Genomic DNA, 18,547 nt, shown 5'->3' on the forward strand with positions numbered 1-18,547 from the left:
GATAGAAGTGTAGCATAAAATAACCACTTCTCTACAAATAAAATTGGAAGCAGGCGAGACCAATACAGCGAGGCAAGAGGAAACTTTGAAGCAACTTCTTGACAAAATCACATCAATGGAAGACCGGATGAGAAGAGATAATCTACGGATTGTCAGCGTGAAAGAGGGAGAGGAACAGGGGAACATCTTGTCCTACCTGACACGAAACCTTCCAAAATGGTTCCCCAAGATGGTTGGGAATCCACTGAATAGAAGACAACAAAATCCGACTCAGCCCAGCGAAGGCGCTCATGTTACCCAGTCATGGAGCAGGCGTGGGCTTCGGGCTTCCAAGCCTTCCTGCTGTCATCAAACTGACCCGGGGGTCCAACCAGCATTTATTTGAGGAGCCAAAGGACACAGCTAAATTTATTGACTCCAATGGACCAGTCACTAATAATAATAATACTAATCAGTGATAATTAACTTTGCTGTATACTTGCATTTTGTTGGAAACAAGCTGCATTTGTTGACTTCCGCATTTCCAACGTCTGACGTCAGCAATAAAAGGATAACTGTCTGAAGCTATCAACGACAGGACAACTTGAGAGCTGGTGAACCATTAATATGTATCATATTATTTGATATATCCTAAGAAGGGCTGCACGATAAGAGGAAAACTTGGGATATACAATATTGGTGATTAATATTGCGATAACGATAAAATTTGCGGTATATAAACAAACAGCAAAACAACCAAAAACATCATTTCCATTTCACTGCAACAGTTTAAAAATTATACTCCAAATGACCCTCGTCGACATAGGAGTCAAACATCAAACATAAAAGGGCTCATCTGATTGATCAACAACGTAAACGGGTCCTTCCGATTGGTTAAATGCATAAAGGGATTTATTTCATTTATTCAATATTTCAAGCTGCCATGAGATTGTTTTAGCACATTTAAGGTAACCATTTATTGCGATTTTCGCCGTCTTTTGCGGTATGCATATTGCACAGCTTAATGTCGCGATAACGATAAATCGCGTGTCAAGTCAAACAAGCGTGTCCTTGTTTGACTGTTTGTGGCCCTTGCTCTCTGACCGCTCACCAACTCTTCCCGTATTGATGTTTCTGAGTGAAACAATGGCTTGCATAACTTCAGTGACAATTTTTCCTCATCAGAAAAATCTAGATTTTTCCAAGTGATTGATTACAAACACCAAAACAGGATGAATGACAGAGATCCAGATATTAACATTTTGAAAAATGGCAATAAATGTACAAATATTACTGGCACTACATTTAAAGAAACAATATAATTGAACCACAAGTTATCAATTATTCACTTTTAACAGTAGGAGTTTATATTGTAATTTTGAAAATATTAAGGATTACTTGTCTGATTTTGAGACATCGTTCATCATAGTGGCTGTATCAGAAACATGGATAAATGAAGATAAAGGTACCGATCATGGATGGTAGAAAACTTCTCACAGCTCAACCAGGACAAAACTGAAGTTTTAATCATTGGTTCTGAAGACAAGAGAGAGATGATTTTACCACATCTTCATAATTTTAAACCTTCTCCATGTGTGAGAAACCTGGGTGTACTTTTTGACTCTGAGCTAGATTTTATCCCACACATTATAAATGTCGTTAAGACAGGATTTTATCATCTCAAAAACATTTCCAGAGCCTGCCCGTTCTTCTCTCTTGCCAGCAAAGAGGTGCTGATGCTTTTATTTTCAGTCGTTTAGATTACTGTAATGCCCTGCTCTCTGGTTTACCCAAAAAGTCACTCTCAAATCTTCAACTACTGCAGAACTCTGCGGCACGAGTTCTGACGAGGACCAGGGGGCGGGAACACATTACACCTATTTTAAAACCGCTGCTTTGCTCCCTGTGTGTTTCAGGATTGATTTTAAAGTTCTTTTAATGGTTTACAAATGTTTTATGGTCTTGGGCCTTCTTATTTAAATGATATTCTTTTAAAATACGAACCCTCGCGGACCCTGAGGTCCTCTGGCACTGGCCTCTTAGTTGTCTCTAAGGTGAGGACCAAAACACACGGTGAGGCTTCGTTCCATCATTACGGCCCTCGCCTGTGGAACGGCCTGCCGGAGAACCTCAGGGCCGCAGAGACTGTAGAGGTTTTTAAGAAGAGGCTCAAGACCCATCTTTTTAGTCTGGCTTTTACATGACATTGATCATTTCCTATGTCTTTTATATTTTTAATCTATCTATTTATTAATTAATTAATTTATTTACGTATTTATTCATTTATTTATTTTTAAGGACTATTATTATCTCTGTTTCTAATATGCAATTCTTTTTATTGTTATTTTTACCAATGATACTTAGATTATGTTTTAATCACTTACGTATTTTTATTTATTCATTTATTACTAACATTCTTATATATATTGATCTTTTTCTATTTTTATTGTTGTTATTTTATGATAATTTTTTTTCTGATCTTTTTTTACTCCAGTGTTTCCTCTTGGGGATCCATTATTCGGTGGCACCACCAGCTTGACCTGTAGGGGGTGCTGTTGCTGCGGTGCCTGTTCTCGTTGGGCGGGCTGGGGTCCCGCTCCGTGGTCTAATAGTCATGGAGTGGGCCCTGGGCTGCTCTGTGCTGGGCGGGCGCTGTGGTAGTGACCCCTGTGGTCGGGCTGGGCCTTGGAATGAATGGATCCCCATGATATCGTTTCCTCACAGCAGTACCAGGCCAGACCTTCTTTAAGCTGCAGTTCTTTGTTTCTGTTCAGGGTTCTACTGGGGTAACTGGGTGGGTGGGGGTGGGGGCGGGGGTGGTGAGGAAGGGGTCCCTTCTTTGGTTGATTGTCCTTTGTTTTCCGCTTTTAACAACTTTCATTTTTTATGACTGTTTTATCTGTTTTTATGTTAAGCGCTTTGTGTTTTTAACCAAAATGAAAGGCGCTATATAAATAAATAAACTTTGAATTTGAGCTTTCTAAAATATTGGAGAAACTATTTATTCAAGATTACTTAATTTTATAGAGAAATATAATTTGCTATTTAACAGTCAATGGGAATTTCGACAAGGAAGATCTACATTACTTGCCATAATTGAACTTGTCGAAGAGATTAATAATTGTATTGAATAAAATAAATTCATCATTGGAATTTTTATAGATCTAGAGAAAGCCTTTGATACGATTACCAATTTATTCAGTAAAATATGATGGTCAAAGTATGGAATGAGAGGATTGAAACAAAACTGGTTAAAGAGCTATCTGAAAGATAGACAACAGTTTGTACAAATTGGTCAATATAAATAATAAAAATAGGAAAATCATATGCGGTGTACTACGGTTGTGCTGATGGACGATACCATTGTCCATCATGATGGGTGACTGACCTCACGATGGAGAGACACCATCGTGATGCCACGCCCCCGCCACCATAAGCCGCGGTTACATGTGCAAAATATCTTGATGGTATCAATGGTCGGATTAGAATCCAATCGTGTACATGGGCCCAGAAAAAAGTTTTCCGTTGTCGGGACACAACTGGAAACACAAATTGGACCAACTCTGTTTTTCTATCAATTTTCCCCCCAAACTATCAGAACTGGTGCAGCTAAACTACACCCCATTACTGAAAAACATACAGGACGATCTAACACACTGGACCAACCTGCCTCTGTCCCTTATGGGCAAGGTAGCCACGGTAAAAATGAAAAAAGGAAATCTAGCCACAGGGGTTGCAAGCCAGTAACTTCTGTGCCGGTCCCAAGCCCGGATAAATAGAGAGGGTTGCGTCAGGAAGGGCATCCGGCGTAAAAAATTGCCAAAATAACCATGCGAATCATCCACAACACTTTAGACATACCGGATCGGTCGAGGCCCGGGTTAACAACGACCGCCACCGATGCTGTTAACCTACAGGGTGTCGGTGGAAATTTGACTACTGTTGGTGGAAGAAAGAGGGGAGGCAGAAGGGTCCGTGGCCAGAGAGAGAAGGGAAAAGGTAGGAACATAGGTTTGAGAATAGGGACTCTTAACGTTGGCACAATGACAGGGAAAGGCAGAGAGCTGGCAGACATGATGGAGAGAAGGAAGGTAGATGTACTGTGTGTGCAGGAGACAAGGTGGAAGGGCAGCAAGGCACGTAGTATTGGAGGAGGATACAAACTGTTCTATCATGGTGTTGATAGGAAGAGAAACGGGGTAGGAGTGATTCTGAAGGGGGAGTTTGTAAACAGTGTTCTAGAGGTGAAAAGAGTCTCAGACAGGATGATGAGCCTAAAGTTAGAAATTGAAGGGGTGATGGTGAATGTAGTCAGTGGGTATGCGCCACAGGTTGGCTGTGAGTTAGAAGTGAAGGAGAGATTCTGGAGTGAGTTGGATGAGGTCATAGAGAGTTTTCCCAGAGGAGAGAGAGTTGTTATTGGAGCAGACTTTAATGGGCATGTTGGTGAGGGCAACAGAGGTGATGAGGAGGTGATGGGCAGGTTTGGTGTGAAGGAAAGGAATCTGGAGGGACAGATGGTGGTGGACTTTGCGAAGAGGATGGAAATGGCTGTAGTCAACACTTACTTCCAGAAGAGAGAGGAACATAGAGTGACATACAGAAGTGGAGGTAGGAGTACTCAGGTGGACTACATCCTATGTAGACGAGGTCATTTGAGAGAGGTTAATGACTGCAAAGTGGTGGTAGGAGAGAGTGTAGCCAGACAGCACCGCATGGTGGTGTGTAAGATGACTCTGGAGGTCAGGAAGAAGAAGAGAGGGAAAACAGAAAAGAAGACCAAGTGGTGGAAGCTACAGAATGAAGAAACTTGTGAGGAATTTAGGCAGAAGTTGAGGCAGGTCCTGGGTGGTCAGGATGAGCTTCCAGAGGACTGGGAAACTACAGCAGAGATTATCAGGGAAACAGGTAGGAAGGTGCTAGGTGTGTCATCTGGAAAGAGGAAAGACGGTAAAGAGACTTGGTGGTGGAATGAGGAAGTACAGGAATGCGTCCAGAGGAAGAGGTTGGCTAAAAGGAAGTGGGATGTAGAAAGGACTGAGGAAGGTAGACAGGAGTACAAGGAAGCGCAGCGTAAAGTGAAGAGAGAGGTGGCAAAGGCCAAACAGAAAGCTTACGATGAGCTATATGACAGGTTAGACACAAAGGAAGGAGAGAAGGACTTGTACAGGCTAGCCAGACAGAGAGACAGAGATGGGAAGGACGTGCAACAGATAAGGGTGATTAAGGACAGAGATGGAAAGGTGCTAACAACCCAAGAGAGTGTACAGAAAAGATGGAAGGAGTATTTTGAGGAGCTGATGAACGAGGAAAATGACAGGGAAAGAAGGGAGGAAGATGTGGTTGTTGTGGAGCAGGAAGTAGCAGAGATTGGAAAGGATGAGGTTAGGAAGGCTCTGAAAAGGATGAAGAGCGGAAAGGCCGTTGGTCCTGATGACGTACCTGTGGAGGTATGGAAGTGCCTAGGAGAGACAGCAGTGGAATTTCTAACAAGGTTGTTCAATAGGATTTTAGAGAGTGAGAAGATGCCTGAGGAATGGAGGAGAAGCGTTCTGGTCCCGATCTTTAAGAACAAGGGTGACACGCAGAACTGCAGCAACTATAGAGGAATAAAGTTGATGAGCCACACAATGAAGCTGTGGGAAAGAGTAGTGGAAGCCAGGCTTAGGAAGAAGGTGGAGATTTGTGAGCAGCAGTATGGTTTCATGCCCCGTAAGAGCACCACTGATGCCATTTTTGCTTTGAGAATGTTGATGGAAAAGTACAGAGAAGGTCAGAAGGAGCTGCATTGTGTGTTCGTAGATTTAGAGAAGGCGTATGACAGGGTGCCGAGGGAGGAGCTGTGGTACTGTATGAGATTGTCTGGAGTGGCAGAAAAGTATGTCAGAGTAGTTCAGGACATGTATGAGAGAAGTATGACGGTGGTGAGATGTGCTGTAGGTCAGACAGAGAAGTTCAAGGTGGAGGTGGGACTACACCAAGGATCAGCTTTGAGTCCTTTTTTGTTTGCTATGCTGATGGACAGGCTGACAGACGAGGTAAGACAGGAATCTCCCTGGACAATGATGTTTGCGGATGACATTGTAATTTGCAGTGAGAGTAGAGAGCAGGTGGAGGAACAGCTAGAGAGGTGGAGGTTGGCTCTGGAAAGAAGAGGTATGAAGGTCAGTCGTAGTAAGACAGAATACATGTGTCTGAACGAGAGGGATCAAGGTAGAAGCGTTAGGTTACAGGGGACTGAGGTGAAGAAGGTGCAGGAGTTTAAGTACTTGGGGTCAACAGTTCAGTGTGATGGGGATTGTGGAAAAGAGGTGAAGAGGCGAGTGCAGGCAGGTTGGAGCGGTTGGAGGAAAGTGTCAGGAGTGTTGTGTGACAGAAGAGTGCCAGCAAGACTCAAAGGAAAGGTGTACAAGACAGTGGTGAGACCAGCTCTGCTCTATGGGTTAGAGACGGTAGCAGTGAGACAGAGACAAGAGGCTGAGATGGAGGTAGCAGAGATGAAGATGTTGAGGTTCTCCTTAGGAGTGACCAGGTTAGACAGGATAAGGAACGAGTACATCAGAGGGACGGCTCATGTTGCCTGTGTCAGCGACAAAGTCAGAGAAGCCAGACTGAGATGGTTTGGACATGTTCAGAGGAGGGATAGTGGATATATTGGTAGAAGGATGTTGGAGATGGAGCTGCCTGGCAGGAGGGCAAGAGGACGGCCAAAGAGGAGATACATGGATGTCTTAACAGAGGACATGAAGTTGGCTAATGTTAGGGTAGAAGATGTCCATGATAGAGTGAGGTGGAAAAGGATGATTCGCTGTGGCGACCCCTGATGGGAAAAGCCGAAAGAGAAAGAAGAAGAAGCCACGGTAAAAATGAAAATCTTACCCAAAGTTAATTATCTCTTTTCAATGATTCCCACACAACCGCCACTAAAATGGTTCAAAAAATTAGACTCATCCATATCAAGCTTTATATGGAACAATAAACCTGCAAGAATTAGTCTAAAAACTTTAAAATCTGCAAAAAGCTGTGGAGGATTAGAATTACCTAATTTCCACAAATACTTTCTTGCAAATAGATTACAATACATCTTAAAATGGTTAAAAAATAATCCAGAAACCAACTCATGCTTAGACTTGGAACAGGCGTTATGTGGAAAGATCAACCTGTCAGATCTTCCATTTATCAGCCAAACAGTTAAAAAACAGGATTGTTTCAAAAGTATTAATATAAACGCCACTTTAACAGCCTGGTGGGAATTTCTCAAAATATCAAAATCATCAATTCAACCGTGCAAAATGACACCCATCTGGAACAACCCAGACATCCTCATAAACAAAAAAATTATCCACTTCCCAGCTTGGCAAGCAGGGGGCATAAAACAACTAGAGCACATAATTATTGATAGAAGATTCATAACTCCCCAGGAACTTCAAGACAAACATGGAATAAATAACTTCTTGGAATATCAGCAACTTAAATCAAGTATTACTAAAAAGTTTAAATACAGAGACAACGATTTAAAGCTACCAGATGTAGTTACCACTCTGATCAATTTCTCAATGAATAAAACTCTCTCCAAAATATACAAACTTTTATGTAATTTAGATAATAATATTTCACTTCCGACAACAAAATGGGATGCTGATTTGAGCATCAGCACAGATGAAAGCTTTTGGTCGGAACTTTGTCTAAACACCTTTAAACTGACAAAAAGTCCAAATCTGCAGCTAATCCATTTCAAAACTCTTCACAGAATTTACTACACTGGACAGAGGATGTTCAAGATGGGTTTCAGCAACTCAGACATTTGTCAGCACTGTGACAGTAATCTACCCGACAATTACATGCATGCACTGTGGTTCTGCACGCCTGTCCAGGCTCTCTGGCAGCAGGTATGTGCCGATCTATAAGTCTGGCTTAAGGTTTCAATCACAGCTTCACCGTCACTTTGTGTGCTTGGTGACATGAGTGCCATCGATGTAGAAGGAGGATTAGGCTCTATCATTTTCATAACTCTTTGCATTGCTAAAAAAACTATTTTAATAAATTGGAAAAGCAAGAAAAATATAAATATAAGTCAACACAGAAATCTGCTGCTTGATCAGATCAGCTTGGAAAAAATGTCAGCCCAAGGTTCAAGTAACTTTGAAAGAATTCGGTCTCTCTGGTCTCCCATAGCTAACTCCATGACTTAGGGGGTGGGGGGGCCTGGTCGTCGCTGCTCCTTGCCCTTCTGCCGTGGGCCGGGGTGGGGGTCGGGGCCTCCGGTGCCTGGCGGGGGGTGGTGGGGGCTCCGTTGGTCGGGGGGTCGGGTCCGGCGCCTGGGTGGGGCGGGTTGGGGCGCTGCGTGGTCCTCTGGGAATTCGGTGTGGGGGTGCGTGTTGGGGGGGTGGTCTGGCTTGGCTTGGGGGGGGGGTGGTCCCTTTGCCTGTGCTGGGGGGGGTTGGCGGGGGGCGCTGCTCGGGGGGGGGGCCCGGCGGCGCTGGATGGGCTTCCCATCTACACCTGGGGCTGGGATCGGCCCTTCCCTGGCTCTGGGGCGGGACGGGAATGCCCTCTTGGGGCCCCCGGGCGCTCTGGGTGTAATCCGCTTCGGCTGCGGGGTCTGGGGGGTGGTGGGGTGGGGGGTCTTGTCGACCCTGTCCTGTGGGGGGGCATTCTGGGGGAGGGGGGGGGGGCACTATTGGTACGGGGCAGGGGGGGTTGACGGGTCGGGGTCTCCGCTGAGGCCATCGGCGGTTTCCCCGGCCGGTTGGCTGCCTCGGTCCCGTCGAGGCCTGACCAGAGCTCTTCTAGGGCCGGCGTTTGGGGGTGGGGGCCTGGGCTTGCTCCGGGGGGGGGCGGCGCTTTCTGGCTCCTCTCCCTCTGTGTGGGGTGGGTGGTGCTGGGCCTGGGGTGTCGGCGCCTCCGGGGGTGGGTCCCCTGGGCTGGGTGGGCCTGGCCCCCTTGCTGGAGGGGGGGCGGGGGACAGCTGTTTGACCACCCGGGGACAGTCTATCAGCTGTCCCCAACTTACCCCCTTCCTAATATAACCTCATAATGGGGTGAGGGGGTAGGGGGCTTAGCCTGCGATGAGCCTGGGGGGGGGGGTTTACTAGGCAGTGGCCCCCCTCCTATGGTTGCCGTATGGAGTGGGCCCCCCCTCTTTCGGTTTTATTTGCACCTTAGACATTTGGGGCCCTTGGTAGGGGGGGGTGCTTGGACATACCTGCCAGCAAGCAGCGTCTGTCCTCCTAGCACCCTACCCGCCAATTTTAACCGCACCTTAGACATTTAGGGCCCCTTGGTGGGGAGGGTGAGGGGACGTCACTGTGAGTAATCAGGAGATGTCCCCTCAGTGCCCTACCTGCCCATTTTAACTGCACCCCCCCCTTAGTACACACACCCCTCCCCCCTCAATATATACATCCCAACATAAACACACACACATGCACACACACACCCTCTTAAACACACATACACGCACACACATTTTGCAAGGAAGGTGGGACCTAGGACCATCTGTCCCCTGCCTCTTCCCTGGTGGGGGGTACGGGCCCCTTTGCAACGGCGGCCGTGTCCCCGGGGTGCCGGCTTCCTGGGCACGGCGGTGCTCTCTCCGCGCGGTGGGGGGGTCCACATTACATCTGAGCCGGGGGTGTTGGTGTCCCTGGGGGGTGGGTTCTGGTCCTTGCTCCTGAGCGCTGGGCCCCGCCAAATTTCCAACTGTGGCCGAGCCTGGTCGGGCCATATTTACAACACCCCTTGTGGGCCCTCTTTTTTCCCCGGGGTTCCCCCCTCCTGGGCGGGGGCGGCAGGCCCCTGCCTTGCTCCTCCCGACCAACCGTAGGCCGGGCGGATGGCTGCCTGGAGTGCGGAGTGGGTCTCCCTTGGGGGGTCCTGGCTCGTACCTGGGGTTGGGGCGGGGGGATGCCCGGAACTCCTGGGTGGTGGTGGGGTGCTCGTCTGGGGCTGTGGGCGTCCTTCTCCGGTGGGGCCCTGCGTTGGGTTCTCCCGGCGCGGCGGGGGGGCTGCTCTCCTGGTTGGGCTGGGGCGGCCCTCTCTTTCCCTCCGTGCCTCCCTGCTCTCTGGCTCTGGGGGCTTTGCGGCGGTCCTGCTGGCCCTGGCCTGGGTGGCGGGCTTGGTCGCCCGGGCGGCGGTTGTTCCCTGCCGGTTTCCGTGTGGCGTTGGGGGGATTCCGGCTGCCGCTGCTGCTGCGGTGGGGGTCTTGGGGTGGGGATGGCTGGGCACTCTCCCTCCTTCTTTTCACGTTCCACCATCCATTTTTGAAGAACATAAACACTCACCTGAGCACAGGTGTTAGCTCACCTTTGCACTAACAGTTTGCATGACTGAATGACTGAAATATTTCACACTAGTTGGTTTTAAGGCATAAGTATGCGTGTGAACACTATCTGTTTTGTGTACATGTCGACAGGTGGACATTTCTGCAGCTAGCAGGTGTGTTTATAACACTTGAGTGTGTGTGTGGACAGGCCCCGCCCTTTTTGTACTACATTTGAACCTTACCATAATGATTAACAACCAGTAAACTAGTTGCTTTATGCTGCTTCATGGTCTTATCCCCCTTCCCCTCCTATTATCACCCTCCTACCCCCCCTCTCTCTAACGTCCCTCTCTCTTCTTCCCCTCTTTCCTTTTCCGTCCGGTCCAACACCAAAGATTTTCAAACATGTTTGAAATTAATAAAGTTTGGCCTTAATTACAAAAGGGGTTTATTCAGACATACCTTTGGTTTGTCTGAAGATTAATAACCCCTCTTGTTAAAGTAAAATATGTCCAACACAAGAGGCCCTCAGCTCTCATCTGTCTGCCCAGCTGTTGGACAGGACAAGTTTGAAAAAAAAAAAAGAAGAAAAAAAAAACTCTGTTTTTCTTTATGTTGATGATATATGTACATAATCACAAATTATGAAATTCCTACTTTTTACAGATGATAACAACATTCCTTGTTCAGGGGAGAATTTATAGAAACTTTTAAGTGACATAACTCAATAAATTTACAAGTTAAAATATTGGTTTATTGGAATAAACTATCATTGAATCTAAAAAAGACTAAATTTATGCTATTTAGGAGACAGAGTAAGGAAGTGCCAGTGCAAATTATTATCAATAATACAGCTTTTGAGAAAGTGCAAAACATGTGTTTTTGGGTGTAGTTATCAATGATAAACTTTGTTGGAAACCTCACATACAGTATTTGCATTCAAAAGTGGCTAAATGTGTAGGAGTGATGAAAAGATGTAGCTCGATGCCTAATCAAAACGCTTACTTATTTTGTATCACTCCTTCATAATGGCATATTTGAATTACTATTTTGAAGTGTAGGAAAATTGTTACAAACCAAATCTGCATACTCTAATTATACTCCAAAAGCGAGCCATCAGATTAATTCACAAAGTTAAATATAATGAACACACCAATCCACTTTTTCTTAATACATTTAATTTAAAATTACAGGACTTGGTTGATTTTAAAACTGCTCAAATTCAAACTTTGTTTCAAAGCAAAGATGCGGTAAATAAAAACAACTTGAGAGGAACCAACACATTTTATCAACCTAAAGTAAGGACAACCCTAAAATCCTCGTGTATCTCAGTGAAGGGTGTCACACTATGGAAAGATCTGCTGGATCATATGAAAACTTGTAAAGGTCTTGTCCAGTTTAAATGTTTCTTAAAAGATACATAATGAATAAGTACCACGAAGCAATGTAACAATGATGAACAGGCTTAGGAATACAGTGGGGCTATGGTATATCTGTTTACATCAGCAGCCATACTTGCCCAAGCCATGAAATTACCACCACCATGCTTCACTGATGACATGGTATGTTTAGGATCATGAACAGTTCATTTCCTTCTCCATTCTCTTGTCTTTCCATGACTCTGGTACAAGTTGATCTTGGTCTCATCTGTCCATAGGATGTTGTTTCAGAACTGTGAAGACTGTTTTAGATGTTTGGCAAACTCTAGTCTGGCCTTCCTGATTTTGAGGCTCACTAAGGTTTCACTGCCACTCTATTCTACAAGTTCTTACATTAAATCTTCAAGCTCGTCCATTTTTACACTTTTTTACCGTCTGAGCTGCCAGCATCACCTCCAGGCTAACACGCACACATAAACACACCAACCAACACCACCACAGGCAAGTTTATGACCCCGATTAATGGGGCCCCAGACCTCGGTCCTGGAGGTGATTTCTAAATAAAATGAATTCAATAACAGACATGTGAATGTAACTTTATTAGCAGCATATTACTAACAAAACACAGCTGGCATGCGGCTCGAGAGCTGTGTGTTTGCCACCCCTGCATTAAAGGTTTTTTATTGTGCATATTCTGAATGATACTATTTAAATTTTTATTGGTATTTAACAATACATTAAGTCACCATAACATATAAAAGGGCCTCTACTTGTGTTTCTGCAGCCCTCCCCCAGTGCTTGATGATTGAAGAGGAAGATCTCTGCATCCAACAGAGGAACTTCAGAGTGGAGCAGGAAGAACCGGAACGTCCACAGACTAAAGAAGAGAAGGAAGAACAAGAACCTCCACAAATTGAAGAGGAAATGCAGGTACCAGAACCTCCACAGATGAAAGAGGAACCAGGGGAATTCTGCATCAGTCAGGATGAAGATCGGCTTGTTCTGAAGCAGGAGACTGATACCTTGATGGAGCTTCCTTCTTATAAGGAAGATGAGAACAGTGAAGCAGATCGAAACAATCAGCAGAGTTTTAATGTAACTGATAGTCAGGATGAAGAAGGAAACCATCATGAAAAAACAACATCATCTACAGATGAAGAGACAGAATCAACATCAACTACAGATGAAGAGACAGACCCACAGAACGGAGATCAGAGGAAGAGGAGGGACGGAAGTCATGTCCAAAGTGTGGACAGCTCTCACATCTCAGAAAGTCAGTGTGAAACGGATGTTAGAAAAAATCCCAAGAAGACAAATCTGGGTAAGAAATACAAACAAGAGAAACTTTCCACTATCAGGTCTGGTAAAACCTCAAGAATGATTATTAACCCGTCTGACTACATGGAAACTGGGTCTGATGAAAGATGTTATATCTGTAAAGAATGTGGCAAAAGCTTTTGTTACATATCTCTGTTCAGAATTCATATAGGAGTCCATGCACAACACAAGCGATTATCTTGTACAGAATGTGAGAAAAGTTTTAGGTATGTATCTCATCTCAAAACCCACATGACAACTCATACAGGAGAAAAGCCTTTTTCCTGTAATGAATGTGATAAAAACTTTAGTCATATATCTAATCTCAAAAGACACATGAGAACTCACACAGGAGAAAAGCCTTTTTCTTGTAAAGAATGTGATAAAAGTTTCAGTTGTATATTTGATCTCAAAACACACATGAGAACTCACACAGGAGAGAAGCCCTTTTCTTGTAAAGAATGTAAAAAAAGTTTTAGTCAATTATCTACTCTGAAGACACACATGAGAACTCACACAGGAGAAAAGCCCTTTTCTTGTCAAGAATGTAAAAAATATTTTCGTAATACATCTCATCTCAAAGCACACATGAGAACTCACACAGGAGAGAAGCCTTTTTCTTGTACAGACTGTGATAAAAGTTTTAGTCGTATATCTCTTCTTAAAAGACACATGAGAATTCACACGGGAGAAAAGCCTTTTTCTTGTAAAGAATGTAAAAAAAGTTTTAATCAAATATCACATCTCAAAAGACACATGAGAACTCACACAGGAGAAAAGCCTTTTTCTTGTAAAGAATGTAATAAAAGTTTTAGTCAATTATCTACTCTGAAGACACACATGAGAACTCACACAGGAGAAAAGCCCTTTTCTTGTACAGACTGTGATAAAGGTTTTAGTCGTATATCTCTTCTTAAAAGACACATGAGAACTCACACAGGAGAAATGCCTTTTTCTTGTAAAGAATGGGATTCAAGTTTTAGTAGCTGATCTAGTCTAAAGACACACATGAAAACTCACAAGACTTTCTCTTTACAAACAATATAATAAAGGAGTTAGTGTAAACTCTAAATTCCAAACTTTTCTGATAAGAGGTCAAACTCTCAACCCCTGCACCACAGTCAAAGACTTTATTTTACAACAGGGAAAAAGTTCTGTATCTCAGACAATGTGATTATTTTAAAAGTAAGTTTTTAATGTTTAGAACTCCTGTGGTCAAACCCCAATGTTCTAATAAACTCCATTGCAATCTGAGTTTTTGTTTCAAGTACACAGAACTACAGGCTGATATACCACATTGATGCAATAACTCTTTCAGAAGTGAGTATTTAATGTGTAGAAATGAAGTTTTCTAAATACTTGATTATTTTAATATGATATTCTTACTTTCTAGGATTTTTTTTAGGTTTTCATTTTCTCTACATCAAAAGCAAAAAAGTAATCGATGAATAAATATCAATTTGTGTGTAATGATACTAGACAAAGAGTTTCACTGCTGACAAAATATGTACAATGAATTGTTTTAGATGTACCTGCAAATAGAAATGAGTTGCTTGTTTTGAATCATTAGAGCTTATTCTTGAATATCTTCATTATGGTTGAAATGTTGTTTTTACATCTTTAATTCTAACACTTTTAATGTGATCAGTGAACATTTAATAAATATTTAAACACAAAGTAGTTACTGCAGTATATACTTTGTTAGGTCAAGTAATAAGGGTGTAACGCTACACGTAGTTGTACCGAACCGTTTCGGTATGACATTTTCGATGCGGTTCACCTTTGTACCTTTTCGGCTTTTATATTTTGTTTATTTATTTGTTTTTCTCTCTCTCTCTCTCTCCCCCCCCCCCCCCCCCCCCCACCCCCTCATGTATTAACTTTGCGCCGAGACAGAACTAATGTTAACCGCGTGCTTTCGCCGAGCAGCTATTATATAGGTGACAGACAGTTAGCATGTCAAATATAGCATGATTTGTTGTGAGCATCCATGAAGGGAAAAGCCAGTTGGATCAGTCGAACACTGTGTTCAGGGCTCCAGACTGCGAGCAATTGGTCGCATTTTGCGACCAAAATATGAGAGTGTGCGACTGAATTTTACATCCAGTCGCACATGTGCGACCAGTAAATTTGCCTCAAGCACCCTACGTATTTTTTTATACATTAAACTTGGAAGGGGCACGTCAATGATCAATGAAATAATCTATGAGACGCGAGCGCACACGCACGCAGGCAGACACACACACTCGCGCACATACTCATGAAACGTGAGCACGTACACTCTCGCGTGATGCCTGTGTGTGAGGCGGCCACTGTGTGTTAGAAGAATAGGGAAAGCCACTGTGAGTGGCTAAAATGCGTGTAGGGGGAGGGGCCTAGAGATAATCGAGGGCGCGTAAACATCTGTGGGAAGGAAACCGAGACAAATATCACAACCTGATATGTGCGTCTGAGCTATGAGTAAGCGAACTATTGATTCGTTCTTCCGACCTGCAGCTAGTGTACCAGTGCCAGAGTGTACGGCAGGGGTCTCAAACTCGCGGCCCGCAGGCTATTTGCGGTCTCCAAGATGATATTTTGCGGTCCCCGCCTTAATATGAAGGTTTAATTTACTGTAGCCCGCCAGTTTGTATGAATGACACTTTTTCATTGTCGTGCACGAAGCTGACCAACCAATCACAGTGGAGTAAATGACTATGGGGGGCGTGACAATGACAGGGTTTGAAAGCAGGAAACCTGACAGCCCCCTCCCTCCCCGGACCACATTAAGGAGTTCTTTACTTTCCTTTAGAACGTATTTATTCGCTCGTAATTTTCTAAATACATGCAGGCCGTGCTGAACTTTTCTCTGGGCCGCACAGAACCGGAGGAAGGTTTAGGTTTTGGTTACGGTTGCGGCGGCGCATCAAACGGTTATGCACGGCTGTTACGGCAGCACACCGCTCCCGCGGGAGTCGGGGCAGCTGAGGAGAATAAATGTCCCACACCTACATGCGTGACAGCTAACGGGGCTTGAACTTTAAACACGCTCGAGCAAAAACATTAGTTTTAGACACACTGAAAATACGTGTGGAAAATGCAACGATAGACGTGTTTGAGATGAACCAGCACCTCGCCTGGATCGTTGGGGAGACCAGGCGGGGGGGGGGGGGGGGGGGGGGGGCTGTGAGATGAAAGCAAATCTGCAGCAAGACTGAAGGAGAACAGGAAATCGGAGTTGTCCTTAACATTCAATTTAGTTTTAATATTCTTCTCCCCCTTAGTATGATCTGTGTTATTATATATTTTATGATTATTTTAATGTTTTGTGATGTATGTAGCCTTTTTTAATGAATTAGTATTTTAAATTATTTTAATTAATCACTCTACTACAAAAACCATCAGGACACATGTCCCATAATGCATTGTTTTGTAGTCTGTAGGGCAGCTTTCAGTCAGTTCAGTTTCCAGCTGTGTTCGGGTAGGTTTGCCCCTTGCTCCCACCCCTTTCTCGCGATATTTTTGTGATGATTGACAGTTGATGTTGGAGCAAAAACAAAAATATGTCACACACCAGGTGATCTGCGCAGCGTTGAGTTCACCTGGATAATCCCAACACGCTTGTTGTGCATCTTGGCTGCACCTATTTGGTGTCAGAAAGATAAATTTCCATCCGTTTTCTTTACTTATTTGTACTGTCATGACAGCAATGGTGCTGTCAGTTTACCTTCTTGTTGCATCTTCAAAAGTGCAGAATAAAATGTAACACTGCATTTGAAACAGCACATTGTAATGTCTGCATCTATTATTAAAGTATTTATTAGTAATACAGTGGAAATTAGTAGATTTGGTTAGCATGTTGATTTACGGTATGCGCCCCTAAATTTTCTGGTTGTGCCCCTAAAATTTTCAGTTAGGGGCCACTGTTCTCCTAGTGAAAAAAGTTAGTCTGGAGCCCTGACTGTGTTGTTTCACGAAGATCGCGTATGCCACGGTAAAACATCTAATCTGCTAATGCACTTAAAACGGCATCACCGGATTGTCTGTAATCAGTAATGACTGAACTGTTTGGCAAAGTCTATCAGATGCCGGTGGAAAATAAGTCTGCTATTTTGGAGGAGATGAAGGTAAAAGTTACCAAATACAGAGCAACAGGATGCATCCCTCTTGATGCTAACCCTCTTGAATTGGGAAGAACCAATGAGACCAGCTATAAGCATATTGCAAAATTGGCAAAGAGGTATCTCTCCATTTGTGCAACCTCTGATCCCGAGTGAGAGAGTTTTTTTCTAATGCTGGGGACACCGTAACTGCTAAAAGATCTCTCGTCATTCCTGAAAATGTTGACACGCTAATCTTTTTGGCCAAAAACATGAAACTTGAAATATTCTAAATGGAAAAAAATGTTCATGTTAATGTTTTTTTTTCTTAGGCCTGTGTTACGTATTCCATGTTTTGGATCCTGGCAGCTAAAATTTTTAATTATTTTCTAAAGCAGATCACCTACACAGGTTCAATTTTATTTTTTTGTTATTTAAAACAAATAAATGCATTTTGCAAGTAATTTTGTTCTGCGTTTTTTGTACCAAAAAATACTAAAAATAGGTAGAGATAGAAAGATTAATAAAGTTTTTATCTATCTCTCAAGAGAGAAATTTAGGTGTCCAGCAGCAAAACACGCACAAGCACACACAAAAAATAACAATATAATAATATTTCATTACATAGCAGGTTATGTCAGGCAGATTTTTTAAACAGCCGTACCAAACCAAAATGTATCGAACCGAGCCCTATGAAACTCCAAACCGAATTGAGATTTTAGCGTATCGTTACACCCCATCAAGTAACCATTAGTAGAGATGGGACTGCTTTTCAATCCTGTATTCTTATCGATATTTTTCTGTGTAAAACAAGGATGGATAAGACAAATAACAATTTTTGTACATGAAAACCTTTTATTTTAGAACCATTTAAAACATAATGCATTTGTAACCCAGATTAATTTTAAATGTTCACTCATACATCTTAAAAAAACTCATACATCATAAAAAAACTCATACATCATAAAAAAAAAGAAAAACAAGATATTTACACTACTGATTCATGTGAGTGATCAATTTGGTGTAACACAGATGGTATGGTGGTGGGTTTCAAGTGAACAGTCTGGCCAGTCTTGTCAAAATGTTTTTCCGCAAATGTTTTGAACTTAGCCAGACTGTATAATAGGTTGGTACCACAATGATCCATTTGGGCTAGTTCTTTTTATTGCTATGGTCCACTTTTTCCTTAAGTCTGAGTCCATTGGAAACATGCAAGAAAGGTTCAGTCACTGAGTCAGAAATTTATAAATCTATACTACTAAAATAGCCTAGTCCTAGTATACTGTATATACGTTTAACAAAATGAAGTTTACACTCATGTCGACAGCATGTTGATAATACTAATAACCCGCAGCATCATGCATGTCAACATGTGTTCTAGTAATGAAGCCGCTGCAGAATTAAAAGGAAAAAATTATAGTACCTACCTGTGAAATGTTATCCCTTCCTCCTTCGTGGACTAATTTCTCTGATTTTGGCAATTGAAACCCGCACAATGAACTGGTATTTTGCACACAAAAAGTGTTCAC

The 18,547-nt window shown here is 43.3% G+C and overlaps 2 protein-coding genes across 4 annotated transcripts in view; one reads left to right on the plus strand and one right to left on the minus strand.

Moving 5' to 3' along the window:
• LOC144987271 (uncharacterized) overlaps nucleotides 1-18,547 on the minus strand; it is a 126,443-nt gene that overhangs the window by 74,661 nt on the left and 33,235 nt on the right. The window lies entirely within an intron of this gene.
• LOC144986836 (uncharacterized) overlaps nucleotides 1-18,547 on the plus strand; it is a 51,051-nt gene that overhangs the window by 30,621 nt on the left and 1,883 nt on the right. For 2 of the 3 annotated variants that reach the window (XM_078935152.1, XM_078935159.1), the window contains exon 5: nucleotides 12,407-14,616. In XM_078935152.1, the coding sequence (XP_078791278.1) occupies nucleotides 12,407-13,929 (1,523 nt within the window). In that variant the 3' untranslated portion in view covers nucleotides 13,930-14,616. Of the gene's footprint in view, nucleotides 1-12,406; nucleotides 14,617-18,547 lie in introns of those variants that run through there. The other variant, XM_078935163.1, reaches the window with a different exon arrangement.

The sequence above is a fragment of the Oryzias latipes genome, chromosome 2 (genome assembly GCF_053564925.1).
Source record: "Oryzias latipes strain Hd-rR chromosome 2, Olatipes_Hd-rR_3.1".
Taxonomy (NCBI): Eukaryota; Metazoa; Chordata; class Actinopteri; order Beloniformes; family Adrianichthyidae; genus Oryzias; species Oryzias latipes.